Source organism: Peromyscus leucopus, chromosome 18, assembly GCF_004664715.2.
Source record: "Peromyscus leucopus breed LL Stock chromosome 18, UCI_PerLeu_2.1, whole genome shotgun sequence".
Classification (NCBI taxonomy): domain Eukaryota; kingdom Metazoa; phylum Chordata; class Mammalia; order Rodentia; family Cricetidae; genus Peromyscus; species Peromyscus leucopus.
In genome coordinates, this window is record NC_051078.1 from 2,718,158 (window position 1) to 2,740,137 (window position 21,980).

The 21,980-nt window shown below is 49.1% G+C and overlaps 2 protein-coding genes across 3 annotated transcripts; one reads left to right on the forward strand and one right to left on the reverse strand.

Moving 5' to 3' along the window:
- Positions 1–5,065: 5,065 nt before the first annotated feature.
- On the reverse strand, positions 5,066–14,977 carry LOC114704785 (retinol dehydrogenase 16-like). Of its 2 annotated transcripts, none has more exons than XM_037196685.1 (4): positions 11,455–14,977; positions 7,322–7,583; positions 5,977–6,140; positions 5,066–5,463 (listed from the first exon to the last, which is right to left on the reverse strand). In XM_037196685.1, exons 1-4 carry the CDS (start codon positions 11,765–11,767, stop codon positions 5,306–5,308), a joined length of 897 nt encoding a protein of 298 aa, XP_037052580.1. In that variant the 5' UTR covers positions 11,768–14,977; the 3' UTR covers positions 5,066–5,305. The 2 variants fall into 2 exon arrangements, with proteins under 2 accessions (XP_037052580.1, XP_028742040.1); XM_028886207.2 differs by having other exon boundaries at positions 5,066–5,523; positions 11,455–14,974.
- A 4,231-nt stretch (positions 14,978–19,208) lies between these two features.
- Positions 19,209–21,283, forward strand: Gpr182 (G protein-coupled receptor 182). The gene is made up of 2 exons (XM_028886206.2): positions 19,209–19,565; positions 19,981–21,283. Exon 2 carries the CDS (start codon positions 19,991–19,993, stop codon positions 21,188–21,190), a length of 1,200 nt encoding a protein of 399 aa, XP_028742039.1. The 5' UTR covers positions 19,209–19,565; positions 19,981–19,990; the 3' UTR covers positions 21,191–21,283.
- The last annotated feature ends 697 nt before the right edge of the window (positions 21,284–21,980 follow it).

The window sequence follows — 21,980 nt, forward strand, 5'->3', positions numbered from 1 at the left end:
CTGCTCTGCTTCTCTGATCTTTCAGCTTTCACCCTCAATATCTGACTCTGGGTTTTTATTGTTAAGACGTATCAGGATTCCACGCCACAAGCCCTTTGGAGAAGATCATGAATGGATCCCAGATATTTGACAGTTGAAATTTTCTAATTATCTAAAATGTTAGACATGCCAGAGTCATGGGATACCTTCTTTGGAGAGGTGCTAACAGGGATTGGAACCAGTCCTAGAGAAAGAAGTGGGTTGCAGTCCACAAAGCTGAACAGAGTTGGAGTCCTGATGAACGTTTGACATCCGTGTGGAGAAGCAGAGTTTGGAGTTTGCCCAGCCGGTTTCAGTCTTGCTTTGGCACAGTATTTCCTCACTCTGCTCCCTTCCCTAAGTTTTAAAGTGGCAATGTACATCCTACGCCACTATGTGTTGGAAGTATATGATCTGCTTTTTGATTTTGATTTTTTTCACAGGTGGTTACAGTTAACAGCCGGGTGCTGGTCCTCACGCACTAAGACTTGCTTGTTCCCGACATCAGGCTCGGGTGCCATCATTGTCCTCCTGCTCTGAACCTTTCTTGCACACACGTAGATTCCAGACTCCTCAGACACGCGCTCAAATAGGAAAGTCTCGGTTGAACAAGGACCACAGAGATGACAAGATAACTGAACTCCCCAGGCACCCAGAGCCCGAATCACACCTACTGGAAAGGTGTTAGTTTCCTGTACATCCTGGCAGGACAAACGGGAAGGCATTTCCCTTCAGGGGACTGAAGGCAGGGTCAGAGTCTGGCCCCCCATAGGACTGTTCATGGGGAGTTCTAGGATGAGGTACAGAATGCCACATCCCGCAGGGATCACAATGAAGAGGGGTCGGGGAGATAAAGAAATGGGCAGAGACAGAACCCAGGTTTTCATGACCCGGACTGGCTCCCATGCTTACCCAAAATTCTGTCCTTTGAGGGAAGATGAAGATTCAGGTGAAGGGAAAAGAAACCAGTGTCTGTGGCTGGAGAGACGACTCAGTAGTTATGAACATTTACTGCCCTTTCAGAGCACCCAATTCAGTTGCCAGCACCCACACTAGGTGGCTCACAGCCACTGTAAACCCTACTCCTAGCCTCTTTGGAGACCTGCACCCTCATGGCACGCAGACACACAGGTAAAGAGAACAAAATCATTTCTTTTCTAAAGCACACTGGGGTCTAGGAACAGCCGTGCATCCCTGCTGGTCGGCTCTAGCATTTCAGTCTTACCACAGGTCTTAGCTTGAAATCCATCACCATGAATGCCAAGGCATTCCTGTGAGGTCCATTCTCTCCATTGTAAGGGGGTGCCTCCCCCATGTCCAGGTCTGAAAATAATGATGATAGGATTTTGATGAGGATTGCGTTGAAACTGTACACTGCTCTTTGTAAAATGGTCTTTTTTACTATGTTAATCCTGCCAACCAATAAGTGTGAGAGGTCTTTCCATCTTCTGAGGCTGGGCACTGGGAGAGAATAGGAAAGACCATTGGTGAAGGTGCAGCCTTAGCTGTGGTGATATAGTGTCCCCAAAAATATAGTGCACCCTAATAAACTTATCTGGGGTCAGAGAACAGAACAGCCACTACATATAGAGGTCAGAAAATGGTGGCACACACACCTTTAACCCTAGCATTCCAGAGGCAGAGATCCATCTGGATCTCTGTGAGTCCAAAGCTAAACTGGAAACGGCCAGGCATGGTAACACATGCCTTTAAGCCCAGGAAGTGATGGCAGGAAGAAGAAAGGTATATAAGGCGTGAAGACCAGAAACTAGAGCCTGGTTAAGCTTTTAGGCTTTGAGCAGCACAGTTCAGCTGAGATCCATTGGGATGAGGACTCAGAGGCTTCCAGTCTGAGGAAACAGGACCAGCTGAGGAATTGGCAAGGTGAGGTGGCTGTGGCTTGTTCTGTCTCTCTGATCTTCCAGCGTTCACCCCAATACCTGGCTCCAGGTTTGTTTTTATTAATAAGACCTTTAGGATTCGTGCTACACTTAGCTGGCATGGAGACAACAGAATAGTTGAGATTCCAGCCCTGGGGGACCTAAGGCGGCAACAGGAATGGAGTGGAGCAGGCCTGAGACATCAGACATGAGACAAACTGTGTGCACTGAGGATGGCGGAGCTGGAGACCTGGAGATGTTTGAGGCTTTGGAGGCCAGAAGATCATGAGTGAGCCCCAGATGTCAGACGTTGATCTACAAGATTGAGATCTACGCAGCTGGAATTTCATTTTCATTAAGTGTCATTTTTTTTTTTGTGGTTTTTTTTGTTTGTTTCTTTTTTTTTTTTTTTTTTTTTTTTTTGGTTTTTCGAGACAGGATTTCCCTGTGTAGCTTGGTGCCTTTCCTGGATCTCGCTCTGTAGGCCAGGCTGGCCTCGAACTCACAGAGATCCGCCTGCCCCTGCCTCCCGAGTGCTGGGATTAAAGGCGTGCGCCACCACCGCCCGGCTTGTGTCCTTGTTTTTATACAGGGTGTTTCTTCCCTTTTGGAGCAAGAAAATATTTAATTGTTTTGATTTTTCAGAAATCCACAGTGACTAGACTTTGTATGTTTTAAAAAGACTTTGAACTTTTAAGGGGTTTTAATGTTTTAGAGAGTGTGAGACATCCAAGTCATACTGTTTTATACCATGATATTAGCATGAGATCTGAGAATCAACAACAAAAAGGAAAGGTTGTAGTCTAATACTGATACACTGTGGGTCACAATGTCAGTGCGTCAATTGTGCTGGATATTTTCATCAACCCGACACAGGCTAAGTACATCGGGGAAGAGGAACTCCAACTGAGGAATCACCTCATCGGATTGGCCTGCAGGTATGTCTGTGGACTTTTCCTTGAATAGTGATGGCTGTGGGAGGGTCTGTCCCACAGCGGTGGTTCCACCCTTGAGTATGTGGTCCTGGGTTGTGTTTAAAGCCAGCTGAGCCTGCCATGGAGAGCAAACCAGTGAGAAGCGTCTTGCATGGTCTCTGTCTCAGTCTCCTTCCTCTAGACTCCAGCCTTGAGTTCCTGCCCTGACTTTCTTCAGTCATGGACTGTGACCTGGAAGTATGAGTCATATAAGGTTGCTTTTGGTCAGTGATGTATCACAGCCACTGAGAAACGGCCTAGGAGGACCCGATCATCTTCCGGCCTCTCCTTCTGCTCCTCCTCCTCTAGCTGGTCCTGCTTTGGCTCCAGCTCCCCTTTCTTCTGCTATTTCTCCACCTTCCCCTTGTTTGTGGCTTTCCTGCTTCTGCTCCTCGATGTCCTCCTCCTTGTCCTGCTCCAGGAACAGCTGTCAGGACTTCCCTAGGATGCTCATTGGGACAACACAGAGTAAGGGATTCTCAAAGTTCTGAGTAGCCAAGGGGACCTCAAAACCCTAGAGTCAGTAACCTGCATCCCACAAAGTGAACACTGGGACTTCCCTAAAAAAGGGAGCCTGAAGGTGCATTTTCCCCCAGTGAACTCGAGTCCCTCTGAGTAGACTCCTGTCTTCACCCAACAAAGAAGTCTGGAAGGAGGAGGAAAGCTGACTTCTCCAAGCGTGGAGCACATGGACATGGACCACTTCACAGGACACTTCCTTCCCATTACACTTTGCTCAGTCACATCATGAAGCCCTTGACCATTACCCATGCTTAGAGCCAGAGATCTGTCCTAGATGCTAGCTCTGCCCCTTCCCCTAGTGGAGCCCAGCATGTGGGGGGGGGGGGGGCAACAACTTGTACACTTATACTTCCCTGATGCTCCAGAAAGAACTTCTCAGATGGGTCCAACCCTCCTGATCAGCTTCCTCACAGCCTATACAGTGGAGAAATGCCATTGGTTTTTCTAAAAGGTGGGGTGTATGTGTGTGTGTGTGTGTGTGTGTGTGTGTGTGTGTCCATGTGGCTGTAGAGAAAGTGTGAATCCGAATCCATGAGGCTTCAAATCCAGGCCTGTTCCACTCACAAAGATTCTCCTGTTCAACTTTGCAGAATGCTAACATTGTAGGAGTGACCCACCATGCACTGTTTTGTTTTCTTTGCAAATAGATCATGGGCTGACCTGAATGAACCGCATAGGAGCATTTGGAAACTCTTAACTCCTTTACATCTTGGACACCCTGTTCCTTCACTGTTCTGATGCTGTGAGCTTTATGATGAAGTGCTTGAACCTTTACATGCCATTCTATTATCACGTGTAATATTAGTATTTATAAGTATAGATCAAATATAAAATAACAGCATGGCTTGGTGGCACGCTCTTACATTCCCAGCACTAGAGACACTGTAGGGAAGGAGAAGGCCTTGAGTGAGTGAAGTCCTGAGTGAGGGTGTGCTGGTGACCTGGGCACCACCATGACAAGGACCAAGGCCTCAGACCCATGACAAATTGGCAAAGCCTTTCCCTATATGGGTCAGGCTCAGAATTGGCAAAGCCTTCTTCCTCTGGTCCAAGTTCGGGTGTTCATGGATAAGTGAACAGTGTGGCAAAAACTCGCCACTGCAGCTTCCTGGAGGTCCCAGCCTGAGACGGCTGCCTTCAGTCCTCCTGCAGACTCACCAGCCCCTTCCCCTTTGCTGCTCCTAACAGACATGCTGAGGAGGCAGGTCGCAGAGGAAGTAGCTGAGGCTCCATCAGAGCACACGCCGGCCACTGGATGCCAGCTTTTCTGTACATGCGTCTGTGTGTCTGTCCTTTCTACATCCCCTCACTGACCCTAGTCAGGGCTTCAGACCTAAGTAAGATGTGCAATAGCAAGGCTAGAGCTTCAGAAGGACATGATGTACCTGTGTGACACTGTGAGATCTTGTCTCAAAATAACTAATTAAGTAAAAATATAAAAGAGTCTAGCCATAGGGTCAGCTGGTAGAGCAGATGCTTCTCATCCAGAGGACTCAATCTTTGCTCCCAACTCCACAGTGAGTAGCTCAAGACGGCCAGTAACTCCAGTTCCAGAGGATGCAATGACCTGGACCCTATGGTTCCTCCTACACACATGGAATACACACACACACATGCATGCAGATAAATAAAAAAACAAATCCGTAAAAATAAAATAAGTAAAATGGATGACCCTGAGACATAGAAGGTCACTTTCTATTTTCACCAAAAATGGGAATCATTGTTTAAAAATAGCAGTTTCTAGAGTGGAGCTACGACCATCATGTTCATACGAAGGGAAGAATATCAGGCACCTGTGGATGCCCCTCCCAATGACAAGTTTGTCCTGATCCCAGGAATCTTCCTTCTCCTGAGGATCTGCTCTCTCACACTACACTTACATACCCCCAACTACAGAAACAGATGTAGGCTTCACAGAGCTTTGTCAGGCTTTATGGATATCCAGTAGGTCATGGCATCCACAAGAAAGGTAGGCAGGTAGCTCATGGGGAGGTAGAAGAGCTTGGCATCCCAACCAGCTGAGTATCGAGTGCGAGGGTGACAGGAAGTCAGCGCGTGCTCCATGCAGTCTGTCACCAAGGAGAGGTCCTCATTACACTTTTGGTCCAGTGACTTTAGAATTGACAGAACTGTGCAGAATGAGAAGTGATTCAGCTGGTGTTGACCTACACCTCTCCTGCTCCAGAGAGGAAAGTTTCTCTAGACCGTATGATCCTATATCAGAAGCCATGTCATCACTGTCCTGTCCCAGGTCCTCAGGGGGACCAGAACCCAGCTTCAAGGAAGAACCATGCACACTCACATCTTGGTCTCAGCTCATGGAAAGTACTGTCTAATTCCTCTTCCTCCTCCCATCCCTGACCTCACTCACAGCTTCATGATGATGAGAGGTTCAGAAGGAACAGAGCAGCATGTTCTCAAAGTCAAGACCCTTTTTCTAGACAGATACACACCCACCCCAAGGAAATGGATATAAATGCTCTGTCTTTAAATAGAAAGATCCTGGGGTGACTACTGGAAAAATAAACAGGAGACTAAGGATTCAGGACTAGACTTGGTTTTGATCCACTCAGCTCACTTACATGATGCCAGGAAGTTCTCGCCATAGATCTCTTTGACCTCTGAGCTGGCCTGGTCCCACAGCATCTTCATATTTGATGATAACCTGTCACTATTGGCCATAGCAGTTATGAAGAAACCAGGCTCTATTATAGCCACCTTCACCCCAAAATAGGAGAGCTCCCTCCTGCAAGACAGACAGACATCAAGAATGTTAGATGATTTTCTGTAAAAGGACTCACAAAAAGAGTACAGTGACGTGCCAACACGAGCCTGTGGTGAGGAGAGGTCACAGTTGTGGATCTGGATTGTGCAGCAGATGGGAATTAAACTCCTGGTGAGGGCATTGCCTCTGTGCTTTGGAATGTCACACTAAGGGTTTGGTGTGTGTAGCTCACTGACCTAAAACTAGGCCTTCTGTTCTATGACACCATTAAGACCTCTCTCCATGAACTGCAGGTGCAAAGGGTCACCATCTTGCCAGAGTCACCTCCACCTCACTCCTAAGTCTCAGTCCACCCCACTGTCCCAGGAAGCACTCAGGACATCTCTAACTTTGTTCCTGCAGGTGTCCACAGGTAAGACCCTGACTGTTCCCTCCAGCAGGGATGTACATGCCCCTAATGGCTCCCCTGATTCAATCCACTGAAGTGTTATATTGTTGACAGCATGAAGAACATACCATTGAGCACTCTTAAGCTCTCCATAAGTCTACCTCAGCCCTTCTGCTGACCATCCAGGTTCCATATCTGGCCTGTCCTTTCCCCAAGGAGAATCTACCTACACATAGAGGTTCCAGGTTTCCATCGTCAACCTTTGCTCTGCTGCAGCCCAGCCCTGCTACAGGACCCTGACAAACAGATGACGACCATGGTCGGCACAGCCAACGGGGCCATGGCCACTCCGAGGGAAGGGCACACAGTTCCTCTGTCTCCTCTCTCACTCTCTCGTTTGCCATGGTTTTAAGTCCAGGGCAAGACATGTCTATTTGCTGGAATGTGTTGGTTTTGGACCCTACCGGGGCCTGATACCTTTCTGTCCATTTGAATGAGATGTTCAGCCCAACTCAAAAACATCATGGAGCTAGGGGGCTGGATTCTTGACTCAAAGACCCAGTTCTGTCACAGTAACGTCCCTCTGTGCCCTCCCTCCTCTGCGGCAGGACATGATGAACTGAACTCAGGATTTAGTCCTGCCTGCCCTCTCCTAGAGACATGATAATGTGCCTCCAGATAAAGAACTCCAGGACAGAGAGGTGAAAGAGCCCAAAAGCAGAGTGTCCTCTCCATTAGGAACGGTCCTAATCACTTTGATTAAATAAATCCCCTGCCAATGCTTCCCTCAGGTACCCACATCCCTGTCCAATACCTGAGGGAGTCCGAGAAGGCCTCTACACCATACTTGGAGATGGGGTAAGGACCACCACCAGAGAAAGACACTCTGCCCATGATGCTGGAGACATTGACCACACGGCCTCTTGCCTTCCTCACTAAGGGCAGCATGCTCAGGGTCACGTCGATCATGCCCAACAGGTTCACATCCAGCACCTTCGCAAAGTCCTCTTTTTTCAGCCATTCATTGGGAACCAAGGGGATGCAGATGCCAGCGTTGTTGACCAGGCCCCAGAGTCCTGGGGACAGTGAGAAGAAGAGAGAGTCACACAGCACAGGTATAGTTATGGGTGAAATGCACATTCAACAAGGTGAGACCACTTAGACATGTGTGTACTGGAGAGTAGATGCAATGAGGAACAGCATGGCCTAACCAGGGCTGGGGACCCATCCCAGAGGCTCTAGGCTCACAGCATGGACACCTCCCTCCTTTAGGTCTTCATGGCCCAGATCCCTGCCTGGGAAGAAACTTCTCACTTGCTAGCTTTAAGAATGGATATTGGGGCGTTGGTGGCACACGCCTTTAATCCCAGCACTCGGGAGGCAGAGCCAGGCGGATCTCTGTGAGTTCGAGGCCAGCCTGGGCTACCAAGTGAGCTCCAGGAAAGGCGCAAAGCTACACAGAGAAACCCTGTCTCGAAAAGCCAAAAAAAAAAAAAAAAAAAAAAAAAAGAATGGATATTGAAGATATAATGTGCATATGTTTACCTGGACACCATGAAACTATGATTGTGTTTTACAAGTTATTCCCATCCTTGAAGATGTTTTATTCTCTCACTTGTGGAGGTTTAGATAGGAATGTGACCCTCAGGCTCATAGATTTGAAAGCTTGGTTATTGGAGAACAGCACTACATGAGAAGGATTAGGGGGTGTGGCCTTGTTGGAGTGGGTGTGGCCTCGATGGAGGAAGTGTGTCACTGGGGGTGGTTGGGTGCTGGGGTTTCAAAAGCCAAAGCCAGACCAGAGTCTCACTCTTCCTGCTGTCTGGAAGGAGACATGTAGAACTGATCTGGATGTGGAACTCCCAGCTCCTTCTCCTGCACCATGTCTGTCTGTGGGCCACCAGGCCTCACACCATGCTGATAATGGACTAAACCTCTGTACTAGAAGCAAGAACCAATTAAATGCTTTCCTTTATAAGAATTACCATGGTCGTGGTGTCGCTCCACAGAAATAGAATACTGACTAAGACACACTGCTGCCTTTTTGTTCTAGTGGCAAAAGAAGACAGTTACAAGGAAGGATTAGTGAGAGAGGTCACAGGGCAAAGCACAAAGGAGAAAAGCAAGAAAAGACGAGATTAATGTCTGGGTGAACGTAGTTGAGGAACAAATGACTGTATAATTGATTGGGAAAGAGTTTGGAAAACAGTGCTATGTTCATGGCTCTGATGAAGCCGGTCTTGCGAGGTCTAGCATCAATATTGAGCAGCTCTCCTCAGATGCTTGCAAAACCCAGGGACAGGAAAGGGAGGTGACAATGATCGCTGATCACCAACAGCACTGAGGTTCCACTCCTGGCCTCAGAAAATGGTGCCCTTTCTTGCACCTCATGTACAGGTTTTTGAAAACCCTTTGGTCTTTAAGGCCTGCATCCCCAAGTTCCCACTCAGGAAGGCTTACAATTAACACCATATCCACACTGTTAATTTCTGTGCAAGGTGCATTGGAGAGTGATTGATTGACATTAAGCATGGCATTTGCTCATTTCAAAAAATTGCTCAATAAATCATATGGATTCTTGGCTCAAAAGCATGTCTTGCCCCTCTGGAGACCCATATTCTATCATCAAGTTTTTTGTCTTTTCTTTTGAGAAGCCATATGGAAATCTACTTCTTTAGAAGCTTCCTAAAATACATGCATATGTGAAAGGAATTTAAATGGAGTCACCATAGAATGGGGAGATAATCCCCAACCTAGACATCTTATGCCACCAAATACAACTTCCAGGGCCAGTAATGGGTTACAACCTGTTTAGTCATTGGTCAAAAAGTCTCCACGGAGCCGCACTCCCAACCCCCATCACAGGCTATTGCCAAGGCCACTCATTGTTCTCCACAACCTGATAGTAAGGACATATTGCTGAAGATGATAGTTACTTATGTCATCGAGCAGGGAGAGGTTGAGCAGGTGTCCGACTAACAGCTTCAGGCCTACTGATTCGCAATCAAGGTGCCAGAAGACACTCTGTGCACTCCCAGAGGGAAAGGTGATCACCAGGATCACCCAGCTACAAACCCTGTGACCTACACCTGTGATCTGCCTGTAAGATCTACTGCACAGTAGAGGCACAAATGACCTGGAGTAACTGGCACTTTCTGATTAGATTGAAGGCCACTCTATGAGGTGGAGCCCATACCTGACTCTGCATAGGAGTCAGAAACATCAGACCAGGTAGGTCATGGGCCTTGGGAAAACCTAAGAACATTATTCTGCTCAAGGAATATACTGTAAAATGTGTCTTAATACATTATCACTACACTCATGACCAGTGCCTTGCACAACACTCATCAGAAGACATTGCTCTTGCAATAGATGAGAATGAGCACAGAGTCACATGACTGGACAATGTGCAGAGAGTGACAGACTTTGGAGCACTCAGTCCTAAATGGAAATCTTCATCAAAGCCCTCACCTCAAGGCTCAGGGATCCATAAAGATGAGGAATTGGGAAGATTTTTAGAGCCAGAGTTGATGGAAGACTTCAATTAACTGTCTTGTGGACACAACAGGATGAGGCACACATAAACTCACAGAGGTTGTGGCGGCACACGTAAGACCTGCACAGGTCCCAGACTTTATCCAACACTGAGAAGCGGAAGTGGAAACACAGCCTGACCTCTAACCAAGCAGCAATCTGTAAGTGACACCTGCTGGCAAAGGGAGCAACAGTGTTCCCCACTGCAGTGACATTGGAGCCTCATGCCTGGTAGATGGCTAACTCAAAATGAACCCCATGTATTATTTTTTGGAAGTGGGGGAGGGGTCATGATGTTTTGTTCTACAATTGTTTTTCTTCTTTGTTTTCTGTTCCTTTGTTCTGACTTTCATTTGGGGTTTTTATTTTGTTTTTGTTTTAATTTTGATTAGGGAGAGAATCAGAACCTAATATGGACCTGGGTGAGTAGGAGTGTGAGAGTATTGGAGAAAAGCAGATATGATGAAGATATACTGTACGGAAAAAGTTTGGCCGGATGTGTGTGCAGTGGCACTCACCTTCAATCCAGGCACTCGGGAGACTGCAGAGGCAGGTGGATCTCTGAGTCTGAGGACAGCCTGGTCTACAAATGGAGTTCTAGGATAGTCATGGCCACACAGAGAAATCTAGTCTGCAAACTTAAAAAAAAACAAAACATTATCACTCAAAGAAATATTGTTGAGGTGGTAAAAATTGTTCACCTTTTTTTAAGTGAAAAGAATGCATTTATTTTAATGCATACAGATTGAAATATTAATAGTTTTTTATCCACTGGGTGCTGAATTACAGGCTGATTGTTGTGGCTTTACATGTTCCACTGTTTGAACCATCACCATGCTTTCAGATTGTTCTTAGATTTCTTATAAACCCAGGTTGCTCTTCTGGCCCATGAGTTAACACCACCAGCTTGATGAAAGAAGGGTCCCCCTTCCTGGTATCTCACTTTCCCAGTCAGTCCCTAAGCTTGTCATGGCCTGCTCTGCACACAGGAACCATCTTGTCTCCCTCCATAGAGGATGGCAGGTGACAAGCAGATCCACTCCAGCACGGCCCCAGATACCCTGCGCACACAGCCCAGGGCCAAGTCCATCCTCTCCTCCGGAAAGGGACCCTGCTCTAAGCTGGCACCCAGCATCCAGCAGTCTAGGTTTTCTGCATAGAAAAGATGACAGAGCACAGACAGGAAGGTGATGAGGTGAATCCTCCCCAGGGCACCTTCTTACCAAGACCAGAGAGCCTGGGAGACAGCAGGTAGGGGCTGGAGAAACATCAGGCGATGTTCAGGGGAGGGCAGAAGGCTGCTGGTACTTCAGGTCCCCCAACCCCCTTCAGGAATCTTTCCAGGGAATATGAAGGGGCGACCCCTTCACACAGAGACACAAACCAAGACACACACAGGAATCTCAATGGTACCTCTGTTCCCAACACGCTCCTTCACCCACTGAGTGGCTGCCACAATACTCTCTGTCTTGGTGACATCGAGGATTACCGTCTCCAGCCTGTCTGATGTCTTGCTCCTCAGCTCCTCAGCTCCATTTTCTGTCAGACATGCAGCCAGCACCCTCATGCCTCTCCTGTCCAGCTGTCTGGCCAGCAGGTTCCCAAAGCCCGAGTCACAGCCCGTGATGAAGACATGCTTGTCTTGGAGATGGCTCACCACTTTCCTCTCCCTGAACAAGCGCAGGAGGTTCCATAGACCCAGGAGAACCACCAAGTAGAGCCACATGACTTGGAAGAGGACAGGCTCATAAAGTCTGTGCTAAAGTGAGCCTGGCCTCTATTCACAGAGGACAACGTAGACACAGAGGACTCAGGAGACACAGAGGAACACAGGCTTCTAGCAGAGAGTCTACACTTTGCTTCCTGTCCTGTGCCTCCCTTGATATTTATTCATGCCTCACTTCTATGATCTTCCACCTGTTTGCTCAGCTGATCGATGATGGACTTTGGTATTCCCCTACTTGCCACCATAGATTTCAGCCTTAATTTCCCAGCAAGCCTCACTCACAAGCTCTAGAGTAGTGTATGGAGTTCCACATCTGGTTCCTGGCTCTAGAGATGTGCCCAACTGACTCTCTGACTTCAGCTCAAAATAAAACAGGCACCTTCCAGTAGAGACGAAACCATGTTTGCCTTACCCATGTCTTCCACCACTTTCTGGCCCAGTGTGTAAGGATCAAACTGGCCTTATTGCTCTCTTGTGTCAGCAAGTCCTACAACACTACATCTTTTTTTCTGAGACAAGAAACCAGAGTCTGGGAAGAGCCATTCTTCTCTGCTGGCCATCTCTAGGCACTTCAGTCTTAACACAAATGCTAACTTGGAATCTGCCACCATGCACTCCAAGACGTCCCCGTGAAGTCCATTCTCTCCACTGTAAGGACATACTCCCCCGTGCCCAGGCAATCATCATATTCCAAAGCTGGTAAAGATCTGAGCTACACATGGTTATTCAAATCAGTGTCTAGCCCTCGAGGCTACAACATCCTTCTAAGCCAGGGACAGGAACCCACGTCTAAAAGGATGCCCTTTTCCCTGTCAGTGGTCAACGATCTAGAACTAAACTGGATACAGCAGCATGGGTCTGTAATCCTGGCACTTATCAGGCAAAGGCAAGATGGTTGCAAGTTTGAGGCCAGCCTAAGCTACCTGGAGAGGCCTCATTTCAGTACAGTCAAGACAGCAAAGCGGCGAAGTCAGGCCTTTTCCTCATGGTGCCCACACATTATGACCCTACTGCTCAGACCTACTGGGCTAGATCTGGCCTCTTTCCTAAAAGGACTCCAGGAGGGGGCCACACCTCTGGAACATCTTCCCTTGAAGCTCCAAATAGCTCAATAACAAATGTCTTTCTCAGAGAAAAATGGTAGCTTTGTAGGAATTCCATCTTAGACCTAGCATGGCTTCATTTGCCCGAAGGAACACGAAGGTGTTCTGAGTGAGCCAAACAGTCAAGCTTTGGTGGGCTTAGAGACCCCCAGGACAAGATCTGACAACCACTCTGTGTTTAAAGCTGCCCACACCCAACATCCAGCAGAGGCGAATAGATAATAAATAATGTTAAGACAGATGACTTTCCACTTCTACCTTGTCTGACGATATGGGATTCCCTAGTGCCTCCATTTTCTTCATCTTTATAATGAGTAAGAATCCAGATGACCTCAGCAAGTCCCCCCAACTCTAACTTTTTGGGGAGTCTAAGATTCTACCTCCTTTGCAAAATGGCAGAAACAGAAATTGAAGGCCATAGGAATCACTGGAGAAGTCAGAGAAAATTCTGTAAGCTGGAACCGAAAAGCTCAGGAGTCGGTGAGAGGCTGTTACCACATCCACAGAACAGCTGGGGGAGGTTGAGAAAGCTGGGAAAGGATCAGAGCCTGGGGGAGGGGGGGGGGCATGGGAAAGGAAGAGGGCGCAAAGGCAGAGCATGCTGGGAGATCTCCGGGCAGTATCACGGTTGGGGAGCGGGAGCTGGTATCTGGTGCCCTGTGGGTCTCTTATCTTTCTAAGTTTCCTCTTCCTTTGCTGGAGTTGCACCTTCCCATTTCCTGCTCAGGAAGGCAGAGAGTAAGTAAACCGCTGTCCTTAACCTTGTGGAAGAGTCAACAGCGATTCCCCCTCTCAGCCCCCTTTCCAGACCACCTCAAACCCACAAGTGGCCTGAGGAGACTTCCCAGGATTCCCAGTGCTGAGTCACCTCCAGAAGTAGGTGTCCAGCTCTATCTTTTCATCCTAGCTGGTGTCCGTGGACAGTCATTTTTAACATCTGGACATCTTGGACCCCTTTGAGAATCTAAGGAAGTCCTGATTTAAAAAAAAAAAAGTCCACAGCAGACAAAATGTGTGTATGCAGACGTTACTTTGCCAGGGGTCATGGCTGAAGCCACTGTGTTACCAGACAGGATTACTGAACTGATAACAGTGTGATCTGGGCAGGTTAACCTCTCTGTATATTGTCTCATCACCTACGATAATGTTCATTTTACAAACTATGAGATTTTTCTTGAGCTAATTAATGTCCTTTACAGCTGTGTCCAAAAAAAAAAAAAAAAAGGTGGCAATTCAGTTCCTGTCAGCTGCTACTGTCACATCTACTCTCTGGTGACTCATAGTGTCCTTTGGGGATGTTCCCATACTTCTGAGAAATGCAACTCCAGACAACTAATTAGAAGAGGAGGTTGGTATCGACCCAATTTAGAGGAAAATGGCCGGTGAGTGATGAGCCCAGAGAGGGTGGCTTCCAGACTCCTGCCAACTCACGGTTACTGTCCACCGTACTTCTGTGACGGAAGTATCGCTGTCCTGCCAAAGAGAAAACAAACAAACACACAGAAAAGCAGAGACTGGAAGCCGGAGTGACTTGTCCATCTGCCCAGCTACTCAGGAGAATCAGTGAAATCGGGTCTGGTCCCCGAGTTGGTGGTGGTGTGGTGTTGTCTCCCGGGAGTGTGAATGAGCCCAAAGAGCCAGGATGTGGGGGTGGGGCCCATTCTTTGGGGAGCCTGAGGGCAAAGTAGCTCTTGAGGCCACACATGGCCTCTCGCTCAGTGAACTTCTAGAAGCTGACGCTGGGTCATTGCCAGTCTTCAGCCCTGACCTTTCCATTATCTACCTGGCCTACCACACAGGCCAGGCAAGTCAGGCAGGGTCCTGGGACAGCTTGTCTCAGCCTTTCTTCAGGGTCAAAACCTAAGCCCTTTGCCCAGGCCGACTCTGAGAAGCGGCCAGACTTTATCTCTGCTCCTCAATATCTCTTCCCTCCTACCTTCCTTCCTCTGTAATGTTGATTATAATGTCTTGTCTATACTTTGGGACGGGGGAAAAAAAAAGTGCAGTTAGGCAGGGAGGGAGAAAGTGAATTTCCAGGAATTGTTTCAAGGTGGCTGCTCTTGCTGCCTAAGGCAAAACTGTATGCCTCAGGATGGCAGGAAGCCTATACACACACACACACACACACACACACACACACACAGCCTAGACATACACACATGCACACATGAATGCACTCAAACATGTGCACACACAAAGGGAAGAAACCTACACACACACACATATACACACATACACACATACATACACACACACACACAGAGCCTAGACATACACACATGGACACATGAATGCACTCAAACATGTGCACATACAAAGGGAAGAAACCTACACACACACACACACACACACACACACACACACACACACACACACACACACACACGGAAGGGGAAAATATCTAACCTGAAAGCTGCAGAATTTGCACTGATTCCTTCCTTAAGGCGTAGCTATCCCTCTGAGAGTCTGTCGGAAGGTGCCAGCAGGACTCCCTCTTGCTGCAAATGCAGAGTGTAAAGAGGAAGGAGGGCCAGCACACAGAGAGGCAAGGCTGCTTAGGGGGAGATGCCTCCTCCTGCGAGCCAGGAAGGCACCAAGGCATGGCTCTGGTATTCGGTGTATGAATGTGGAGAGACCAGAGAAAGGCCTTCCTTGGAAGGAAGTGTGGTCCAGCAGAGGCGCCCCCTGTGCGGCTTAGAGACATAGAGGAACTAGGGCTGGGCACGGTGGTCCACAGTTGTGGTCCCAGCACTGGGGAGGCAGAGGCTAGAGAATCAACAGTTCAAGGCCAACCTGTGCTACATACTGAATTCCAGACCAGCCTAAGCTACGAGGAAACTTTGCCCCCCAAAAAAACGAGGGAAAAGGATGGCAGGGGAAGGGCAGGATGGCCTTGTGGGTAGAGAAGACAGAAGTGCTGGGGGAGAGCAGAGACAGGAGAATTCCCGTGGTTCGCTGATCAGCTGACAGCCGAGAGGGGAGCTACAAATCCAATGAGTGACACCGTCAATAAATAAATGAATGAATGAATGAATGAATGAATGAATGAAAAATAAATAAATAAATAAATAAATAAATAAATAAATAAATAAATAAGGTGGAAGTGAAATTGGAGAGCTCGCTACTCTTCCTAAGGTCCTGAGTTCGGTTGGAAGCATTCATGTCGAGTGGCTCACAACCACATGTAGCTCCAGGGGTCCAACACCCTCTCCTGGTCTTCAAGGACACTCACAAACATGTTGCTCACACAGGTACAGACACACAAACACATAAAATAAATCATTTAAAATATATAAATAAATAAAGTGGAGCGCAACAGAGAAAAACAGGTAACATTGGCCTCTGGCTACCACAGGCACACACCTGCGTGTATATACATGCACACACAATAATAATAGTAACAAAAACTTTCTGAAGATTTTTAAATGATCAAGAGCCCTCAAGGGGGAGGCAGAAGGAAGTTACAGAGCTGCAGCGTCCTCTCCCACGGAGAGGGATAGGACAGTGGTGTGGCCGCTCTGAACTGTACCCTTTAATATGACTTAGGTGATAGATGTTTTATCTGGATTCACCACAAGGAAAGACTAATTAGCAAATTTTGAAAATCCCCTTCCTCGGGCGCATAAATACAACGTGGGTGGTATGTACATACAATGGAACATTTACACCACCATGAAAGCTCCTAAGTGTCAACACACATTCCAGTGTGAACCAGCCCTGGAAACATAAAGCCCCACAGGCGGAGAGCAGATTGGCGGTGGGCAGCTGCCTCCGTCACAGCTAAGTTCACAGCCTCTCACTGGCCTCAGGATCTGTGGACAGAAGACATTCGTCCCACGTGTATGGAAAGTGTCACGAGGACAGTGTGGATTACCCAAGCAGCATGTCCTTATCAAGGACACTGGGAAGAGAGCAAGGCTGAGAGGCAGAGGAAGTCATTCACTGCTGCTGGGGGCATCCCCCACTACCACCACCCAAGTCAGTTCCATACTGTAGCAAGAAGACCCGGCTCGGCACTGGCAATGTTCTTGCCGAGGGCACCGTGCCCGCGGGTACTGTCTGTGCTGCTGGAAGGGGAACGTGGTGAGTGGTGGTAGCTAGACTGAGTCTCCAGAAATGACAAATGCCACTGTCGACCCGCAACCCTCAGCCACGAGGATGGGTAACAAGCTGCCCTTGGCTCGGTAAAGGTAATTTCCTCTGCCAAAAAAAAAAAAGGTGGTGGTTGGTGAGGAACCCTGGGGTAACTGAACTGTTAAACCCATCCTAAAAACCAGCCATACTGCTGGGCGGTGGTGGTGCACGCCTTTAATCCCAGCACTCGGGAGGCAGAGCCAGGCAGATCTCTGTGAGTTCAAGGCCAGCCTGGGCTACCAAGTGAGTCCCAGGAAAGGCGCAAAGCTACACAGAAACCCTGTCTTGAAAAACCAAAAAAAAAGAAAAAAAAAACAAAAACAAAAACCAGCTGTACCTACCACAGTAAAAAGGCAAAAAGGAACTGCTGCTGGCCACATGTGCAGCCTGTGCCCATAAACCCTGTGGAGCACCCTTCCTGCATGGCGGTGGTCATCCGAGTGTAAACAAACCACCCACAGAGAGGCTGCCTGCCAGCCAAGGTAGGTCTCATCACTGCCCACTGGACCTGGCGTCTCCGTGGTACTGCGACTATGTGGGCGAGAGAAAGCTAGAGCAGAGAAGTTCCCTAGAGTTTGTCCTGCCGCTCAAACACAAGTAACAGGAAGAGGCCCAAGTGGAGATCACGACTTAGCTGGTGCAGGGGTTGTCGGAGGGACGATGACTTAGAAGTGTGCGTGAGTCTTCATTAGGGTGACCACTTTGGTGACGAAACACCATGGCCAGAAGCAACCTGGGAAGGAAAGGATTCATTTGGTTTCCACATGGTAGCCCTTCACGGAAGGAAGTCAGGACAGGAACCCAAGGAGGGCAGGAACCTGGAGGCAGGCGCTGATGCAGAGGCCATGGAGGGGAGCTGCTTACTGGCTTGTTCATCATGGCTCAGCCTGCTTTCTTATAGAACCCAGGACCACCTGCCCAAGGTTGGCACCACCCACAATGGGCTGGGCCCTCCCCCATCAGTCACTAATTAAGAAAATGCCCGACAGCCAGACATTATGGAGGCATTTTCTCAGTTGAGGTTCCCTCCTTTCAGGTGACTCTAACTTGTGTTATGCTCACATAAAACTAGCCGGCATGGAATGTACTGAATGTCATGGAATTGCACAGTTTAAAATGGTTCATTTGGAGGCTGGAGAGGTGGCTCAGCATCTAAGAGCACTTGCTGCTCTTTCAGAGGACCTGAGTTTGGTTCCCAATGCACACATGGAGTGACTCACAGCCTGTAACTCTGGCTCCAGGGATCCAAAACCCTCTTCTGGCTTCTGTTAGGCACCAGCACACATACGGTATACACACACACACACACACACACACACACACACACACACCATACATTCACACAGATACACAACACACGTGAATGTTATATTTTGTTTTTGCTTTTTTGAGGGCCCCACCCATCTCCCAAATAAACCACACACAGAGGCTTATTCTTAATTATGAATGCCCAGTCTTACCTTGTCTTGTTGCTTGCCAGCTTTCCTTAACTTTTAATTATCCTGTTCTCTTACTTCTGTAAATCTTACTCTTACTCCATGGCTTACTGTGTAGCTGGGTGGCTGGGTGGCTGGGTGGCTGGGTGGCTGGGTGGCTGGGTGGCTGGGTGGCTGAGTGGCTGGGTGGCTGGGCGGCTGGCCCTTGGAGTCCTCCTCCTTCTCTGACTGCTTCTCTCTCCTCCTCTTTCCCAGATTCCTCCTTCTATATATTCTCTCTGCCTATCCTTTCTCCTACCTTGCTATTGACCACCAGGTGTTTTAGACAGGCACAGTAACACAGCTCCACAGAGTTAAACAAATGCAACATAAACAAAAGTAACACACCTCAAAATAATATTCCACTACAGTTGGGAGAGACGAAAGCGTGCATCTCTGTATTTATAGAAGACATTTGTCATGGGGGCTGGAGGGATGACTAGACAGTTGAGAGTACTTGTTGCTCTTACAGAGGCCCCGAGGTGGGTGTGGTTCCCAGCACCCACATGGTGGCTCACAACCATCCATAACTCTAGTTCCAGGAGATCCAACCTCTTCTGTGGTCCTCAGTCACCAGGCACACACATGGTGCATATATGCACGTGCAGGCAAAATAAACCCATACACATAAAGTAAATAAGTCTTTTGCCATGAGGCCTTTTTTTAATTTTTAATTTAATTATTTATTATTTATTTTGCTTTGGGATCTCACTTCTACCAGATACTGCAGTTGCTCCCCACTTTGCAGAGGTAGGAAGAACTGAGGCTTAAGGAGGCCAATTCATACAGCCAGCAAGTCTGGGTTTCGATGCTTGCAGCTTGACACACACCCCACCACACACACACACACACACACACACACACACACACACACACACACACACTGTCAGTCTTTCTGGGACATCCTGTCCCCTTGGACTGGATTGGGAGGATACAGGAAAAACCCCAGCCCTCTCCCACAGAGCCTCAGTCAGTGACAGCCCAGCCACTTCCAGCTACTGAGCTGCGGAGCCGGCTCCACCTCGGCAACCTCTGCAGCCCCCTGGCCGCTAACAGCCCCATCCACGGGCTCCCAGGAGAGATCAGGTGAGAACTGTCTTCTCCCTGGGGAGACGGCGGAAAGAGACTGGAGGCAAATGGCTTTCCCAGGGGTGACTCAAAGGTGTGAGGGGTGGGTGGGTGTCTGTCTGTCCGTGCATCTGTGTTGGAGACCACTGGGGCCGGTGGTAAGCCTGCACTGCCAATGCTAGGAAGAAACCTTGTTGGGAGCAATTAATTAACTCTGATGTTGCTACAAAACATCTGTTCTCGGGTCAAACTTCAGCAGTCACAGTTCGAGTTCTAAACATACTTTTGGTGTCTCTTCGGCCCCAGAATCTTTCCCAAATTCCCTTAGCCCCTGTGGCTTTTAGCTGGGGGGTACAGAGGCTGCCTTCAGGAGAACTCTCTCTCTCTCTCTCTCTCTCTCTTTCTTCTACAACCCTCTCTTCTTTTCCAACAGGCCGGTCCTCATGTCAGTCAAACCCAGCCCTGGCCCCGGCCCCGACCCCGACCCCACTTTGGCACCCAGCAATGATTTTGAAGAGATTCATAACTGGACAGAACTGCTCCACTTTTTCAACCACACCTTTTCTGACTGCCACACGGAACTCAACGAGAACGCCAAACAAGTAGTCCTCTTTGTCCTCTACCTGGCCATCTTCGTGGTAGGGCTAGTGGAGAACATCGTGGTGATATGTGTCAACTGGCGCCGCTCGGGCCGGGCGGGGCTGCTGAACTTGTACATCCTCAACATCGCCATCGCGGACCTGGGCATCATCCTGTCCCTGCCCGTCTGGATGCTGGAGGTCATGCTGGACTACACCTGGCTCTGGGGCAGCTTCTCCTGCCGCTTCACTCATTACTTCTACCTTGCCAACATGTACAGCAGCATCTTCTTCCTCACGTGCCTCAGCGTGGACCGCTACGTCAGCCTCACCACCGCGTCTCCCTCCTGGCAGCGCCACCAGCACCGAATACGGAGGGCCGTGTGCGCAGGCGTCTGGGTCCTCTCGGCCATCATCCCACTGCCCGAGGTGGTGCATATTCAGCTGATGGATGGCTCCGAGCCCATGTGCCTCTTCCTGGCACCTTTTGAAACGTACAGCACCTGGGCCCTGGCAGTGGCCCTGTCTGCTACCGTGCTGGGCTTCCTACTGCCCTTCCCTCTCATTGCAGTTTGCAACATCCTGACGGCCTGCCGGCTTCGGAAGCAAGGGCGGCCGGAGAGCAGGCGCCACTGCGTGTTGATGTGGGCTTACATAGCTGTCTTTGTCGTCTGCTGGCTGCCCTACCATGTGACGATGCTGCTGCTCACGCTGCACGCGACCCACATCTTCCTCCACTGCCACCTGGTCAACCTGCTCTACTTCTTCTACGAAATCATCGACTGCTTCTCCATGCTGCACTGCGTCCTCAACCCCATCCTTTACAACTTCCTCAGCCCAAGCTTCCGGGGCCGGCTGCTGAGCCTTGTGGTCCGTTACCTTCCCAGGGAGCAGGCCAGGGCTGCAGGCGGAAGTTCTTCCTCGTCCACCCAGCACTCCATCATCATAACCAAAGAGGGCGGCCTGCCCGCTGCAGATCTCCACCCCCCACCCACCCGAAACGCTCAGGCACCCTCTCTGCCTCCAGACACCTCATCTACACTCTGCAATTCCACAGCCAGCTAGGGTGGATTCCAGACTCCTTCCATCAGTAACAAAGTCCGGATCTGGGGGAGGGAACAGGGGAGGATTGGTTTGTTCTGGGTCAATTTTTTTTTTCCTTTGGTTTTTGAGACAGGGTTTCTCTGTGTAGCTTTAGAGCCTGTCCTGGAACTCACTCTGTAGACCAGGCTGGCCTCGAACTCACAGAGATCCGCCTGGCTCTGCCTCCCGAGTGCTGGGATTAAAGGCGTTTGCCGCCGCCACCCCCAGCTCAGGGTTAATTTTAAATATATCAAAATGTTGCTGTGGGGAGAGGGAGAAGGGCTAGGAAGGACAGAGTCTAGGTCCTCCCTTGGTGGTATACTATTTGTTTGGGTCCTCTTCGCTAAGGGAGCCACACAGGTTGGGGGGGGGCGTGAAATAAATAAATATGTAGAGACGCTTGTACTGGGAATCTCTGAGAACTATGCACTTCCAACCGGGCTTAGGAAGGCAGGGAAGCTAAGGGATGTTCTGCAGAGGGAACGAGATGCCCTTGTCTCATAAATCACCCAGGCCGGAAAGCACCCCACAGGAACCTTGCGAAACTTTGCTTTTGTGTCTGCGTGCCTGCTGATTGTCCAGCTCACTAGGCAAGTTGTGGGGACAAGAGGCCAGAGGCCAAGGACCCAGGAGGCTTCTGCAGGACGCTCCCTAGCTGTGCACTATCAAGTGTGATAAGTGGAGGGGGCGGGGATTCCAGCCTGGAGAGCTGGGTCTCAGGCAGGCACCCTGGCCGGCTCAGCAGAGAAGTCCCTCCACCCAGTCATCCAGG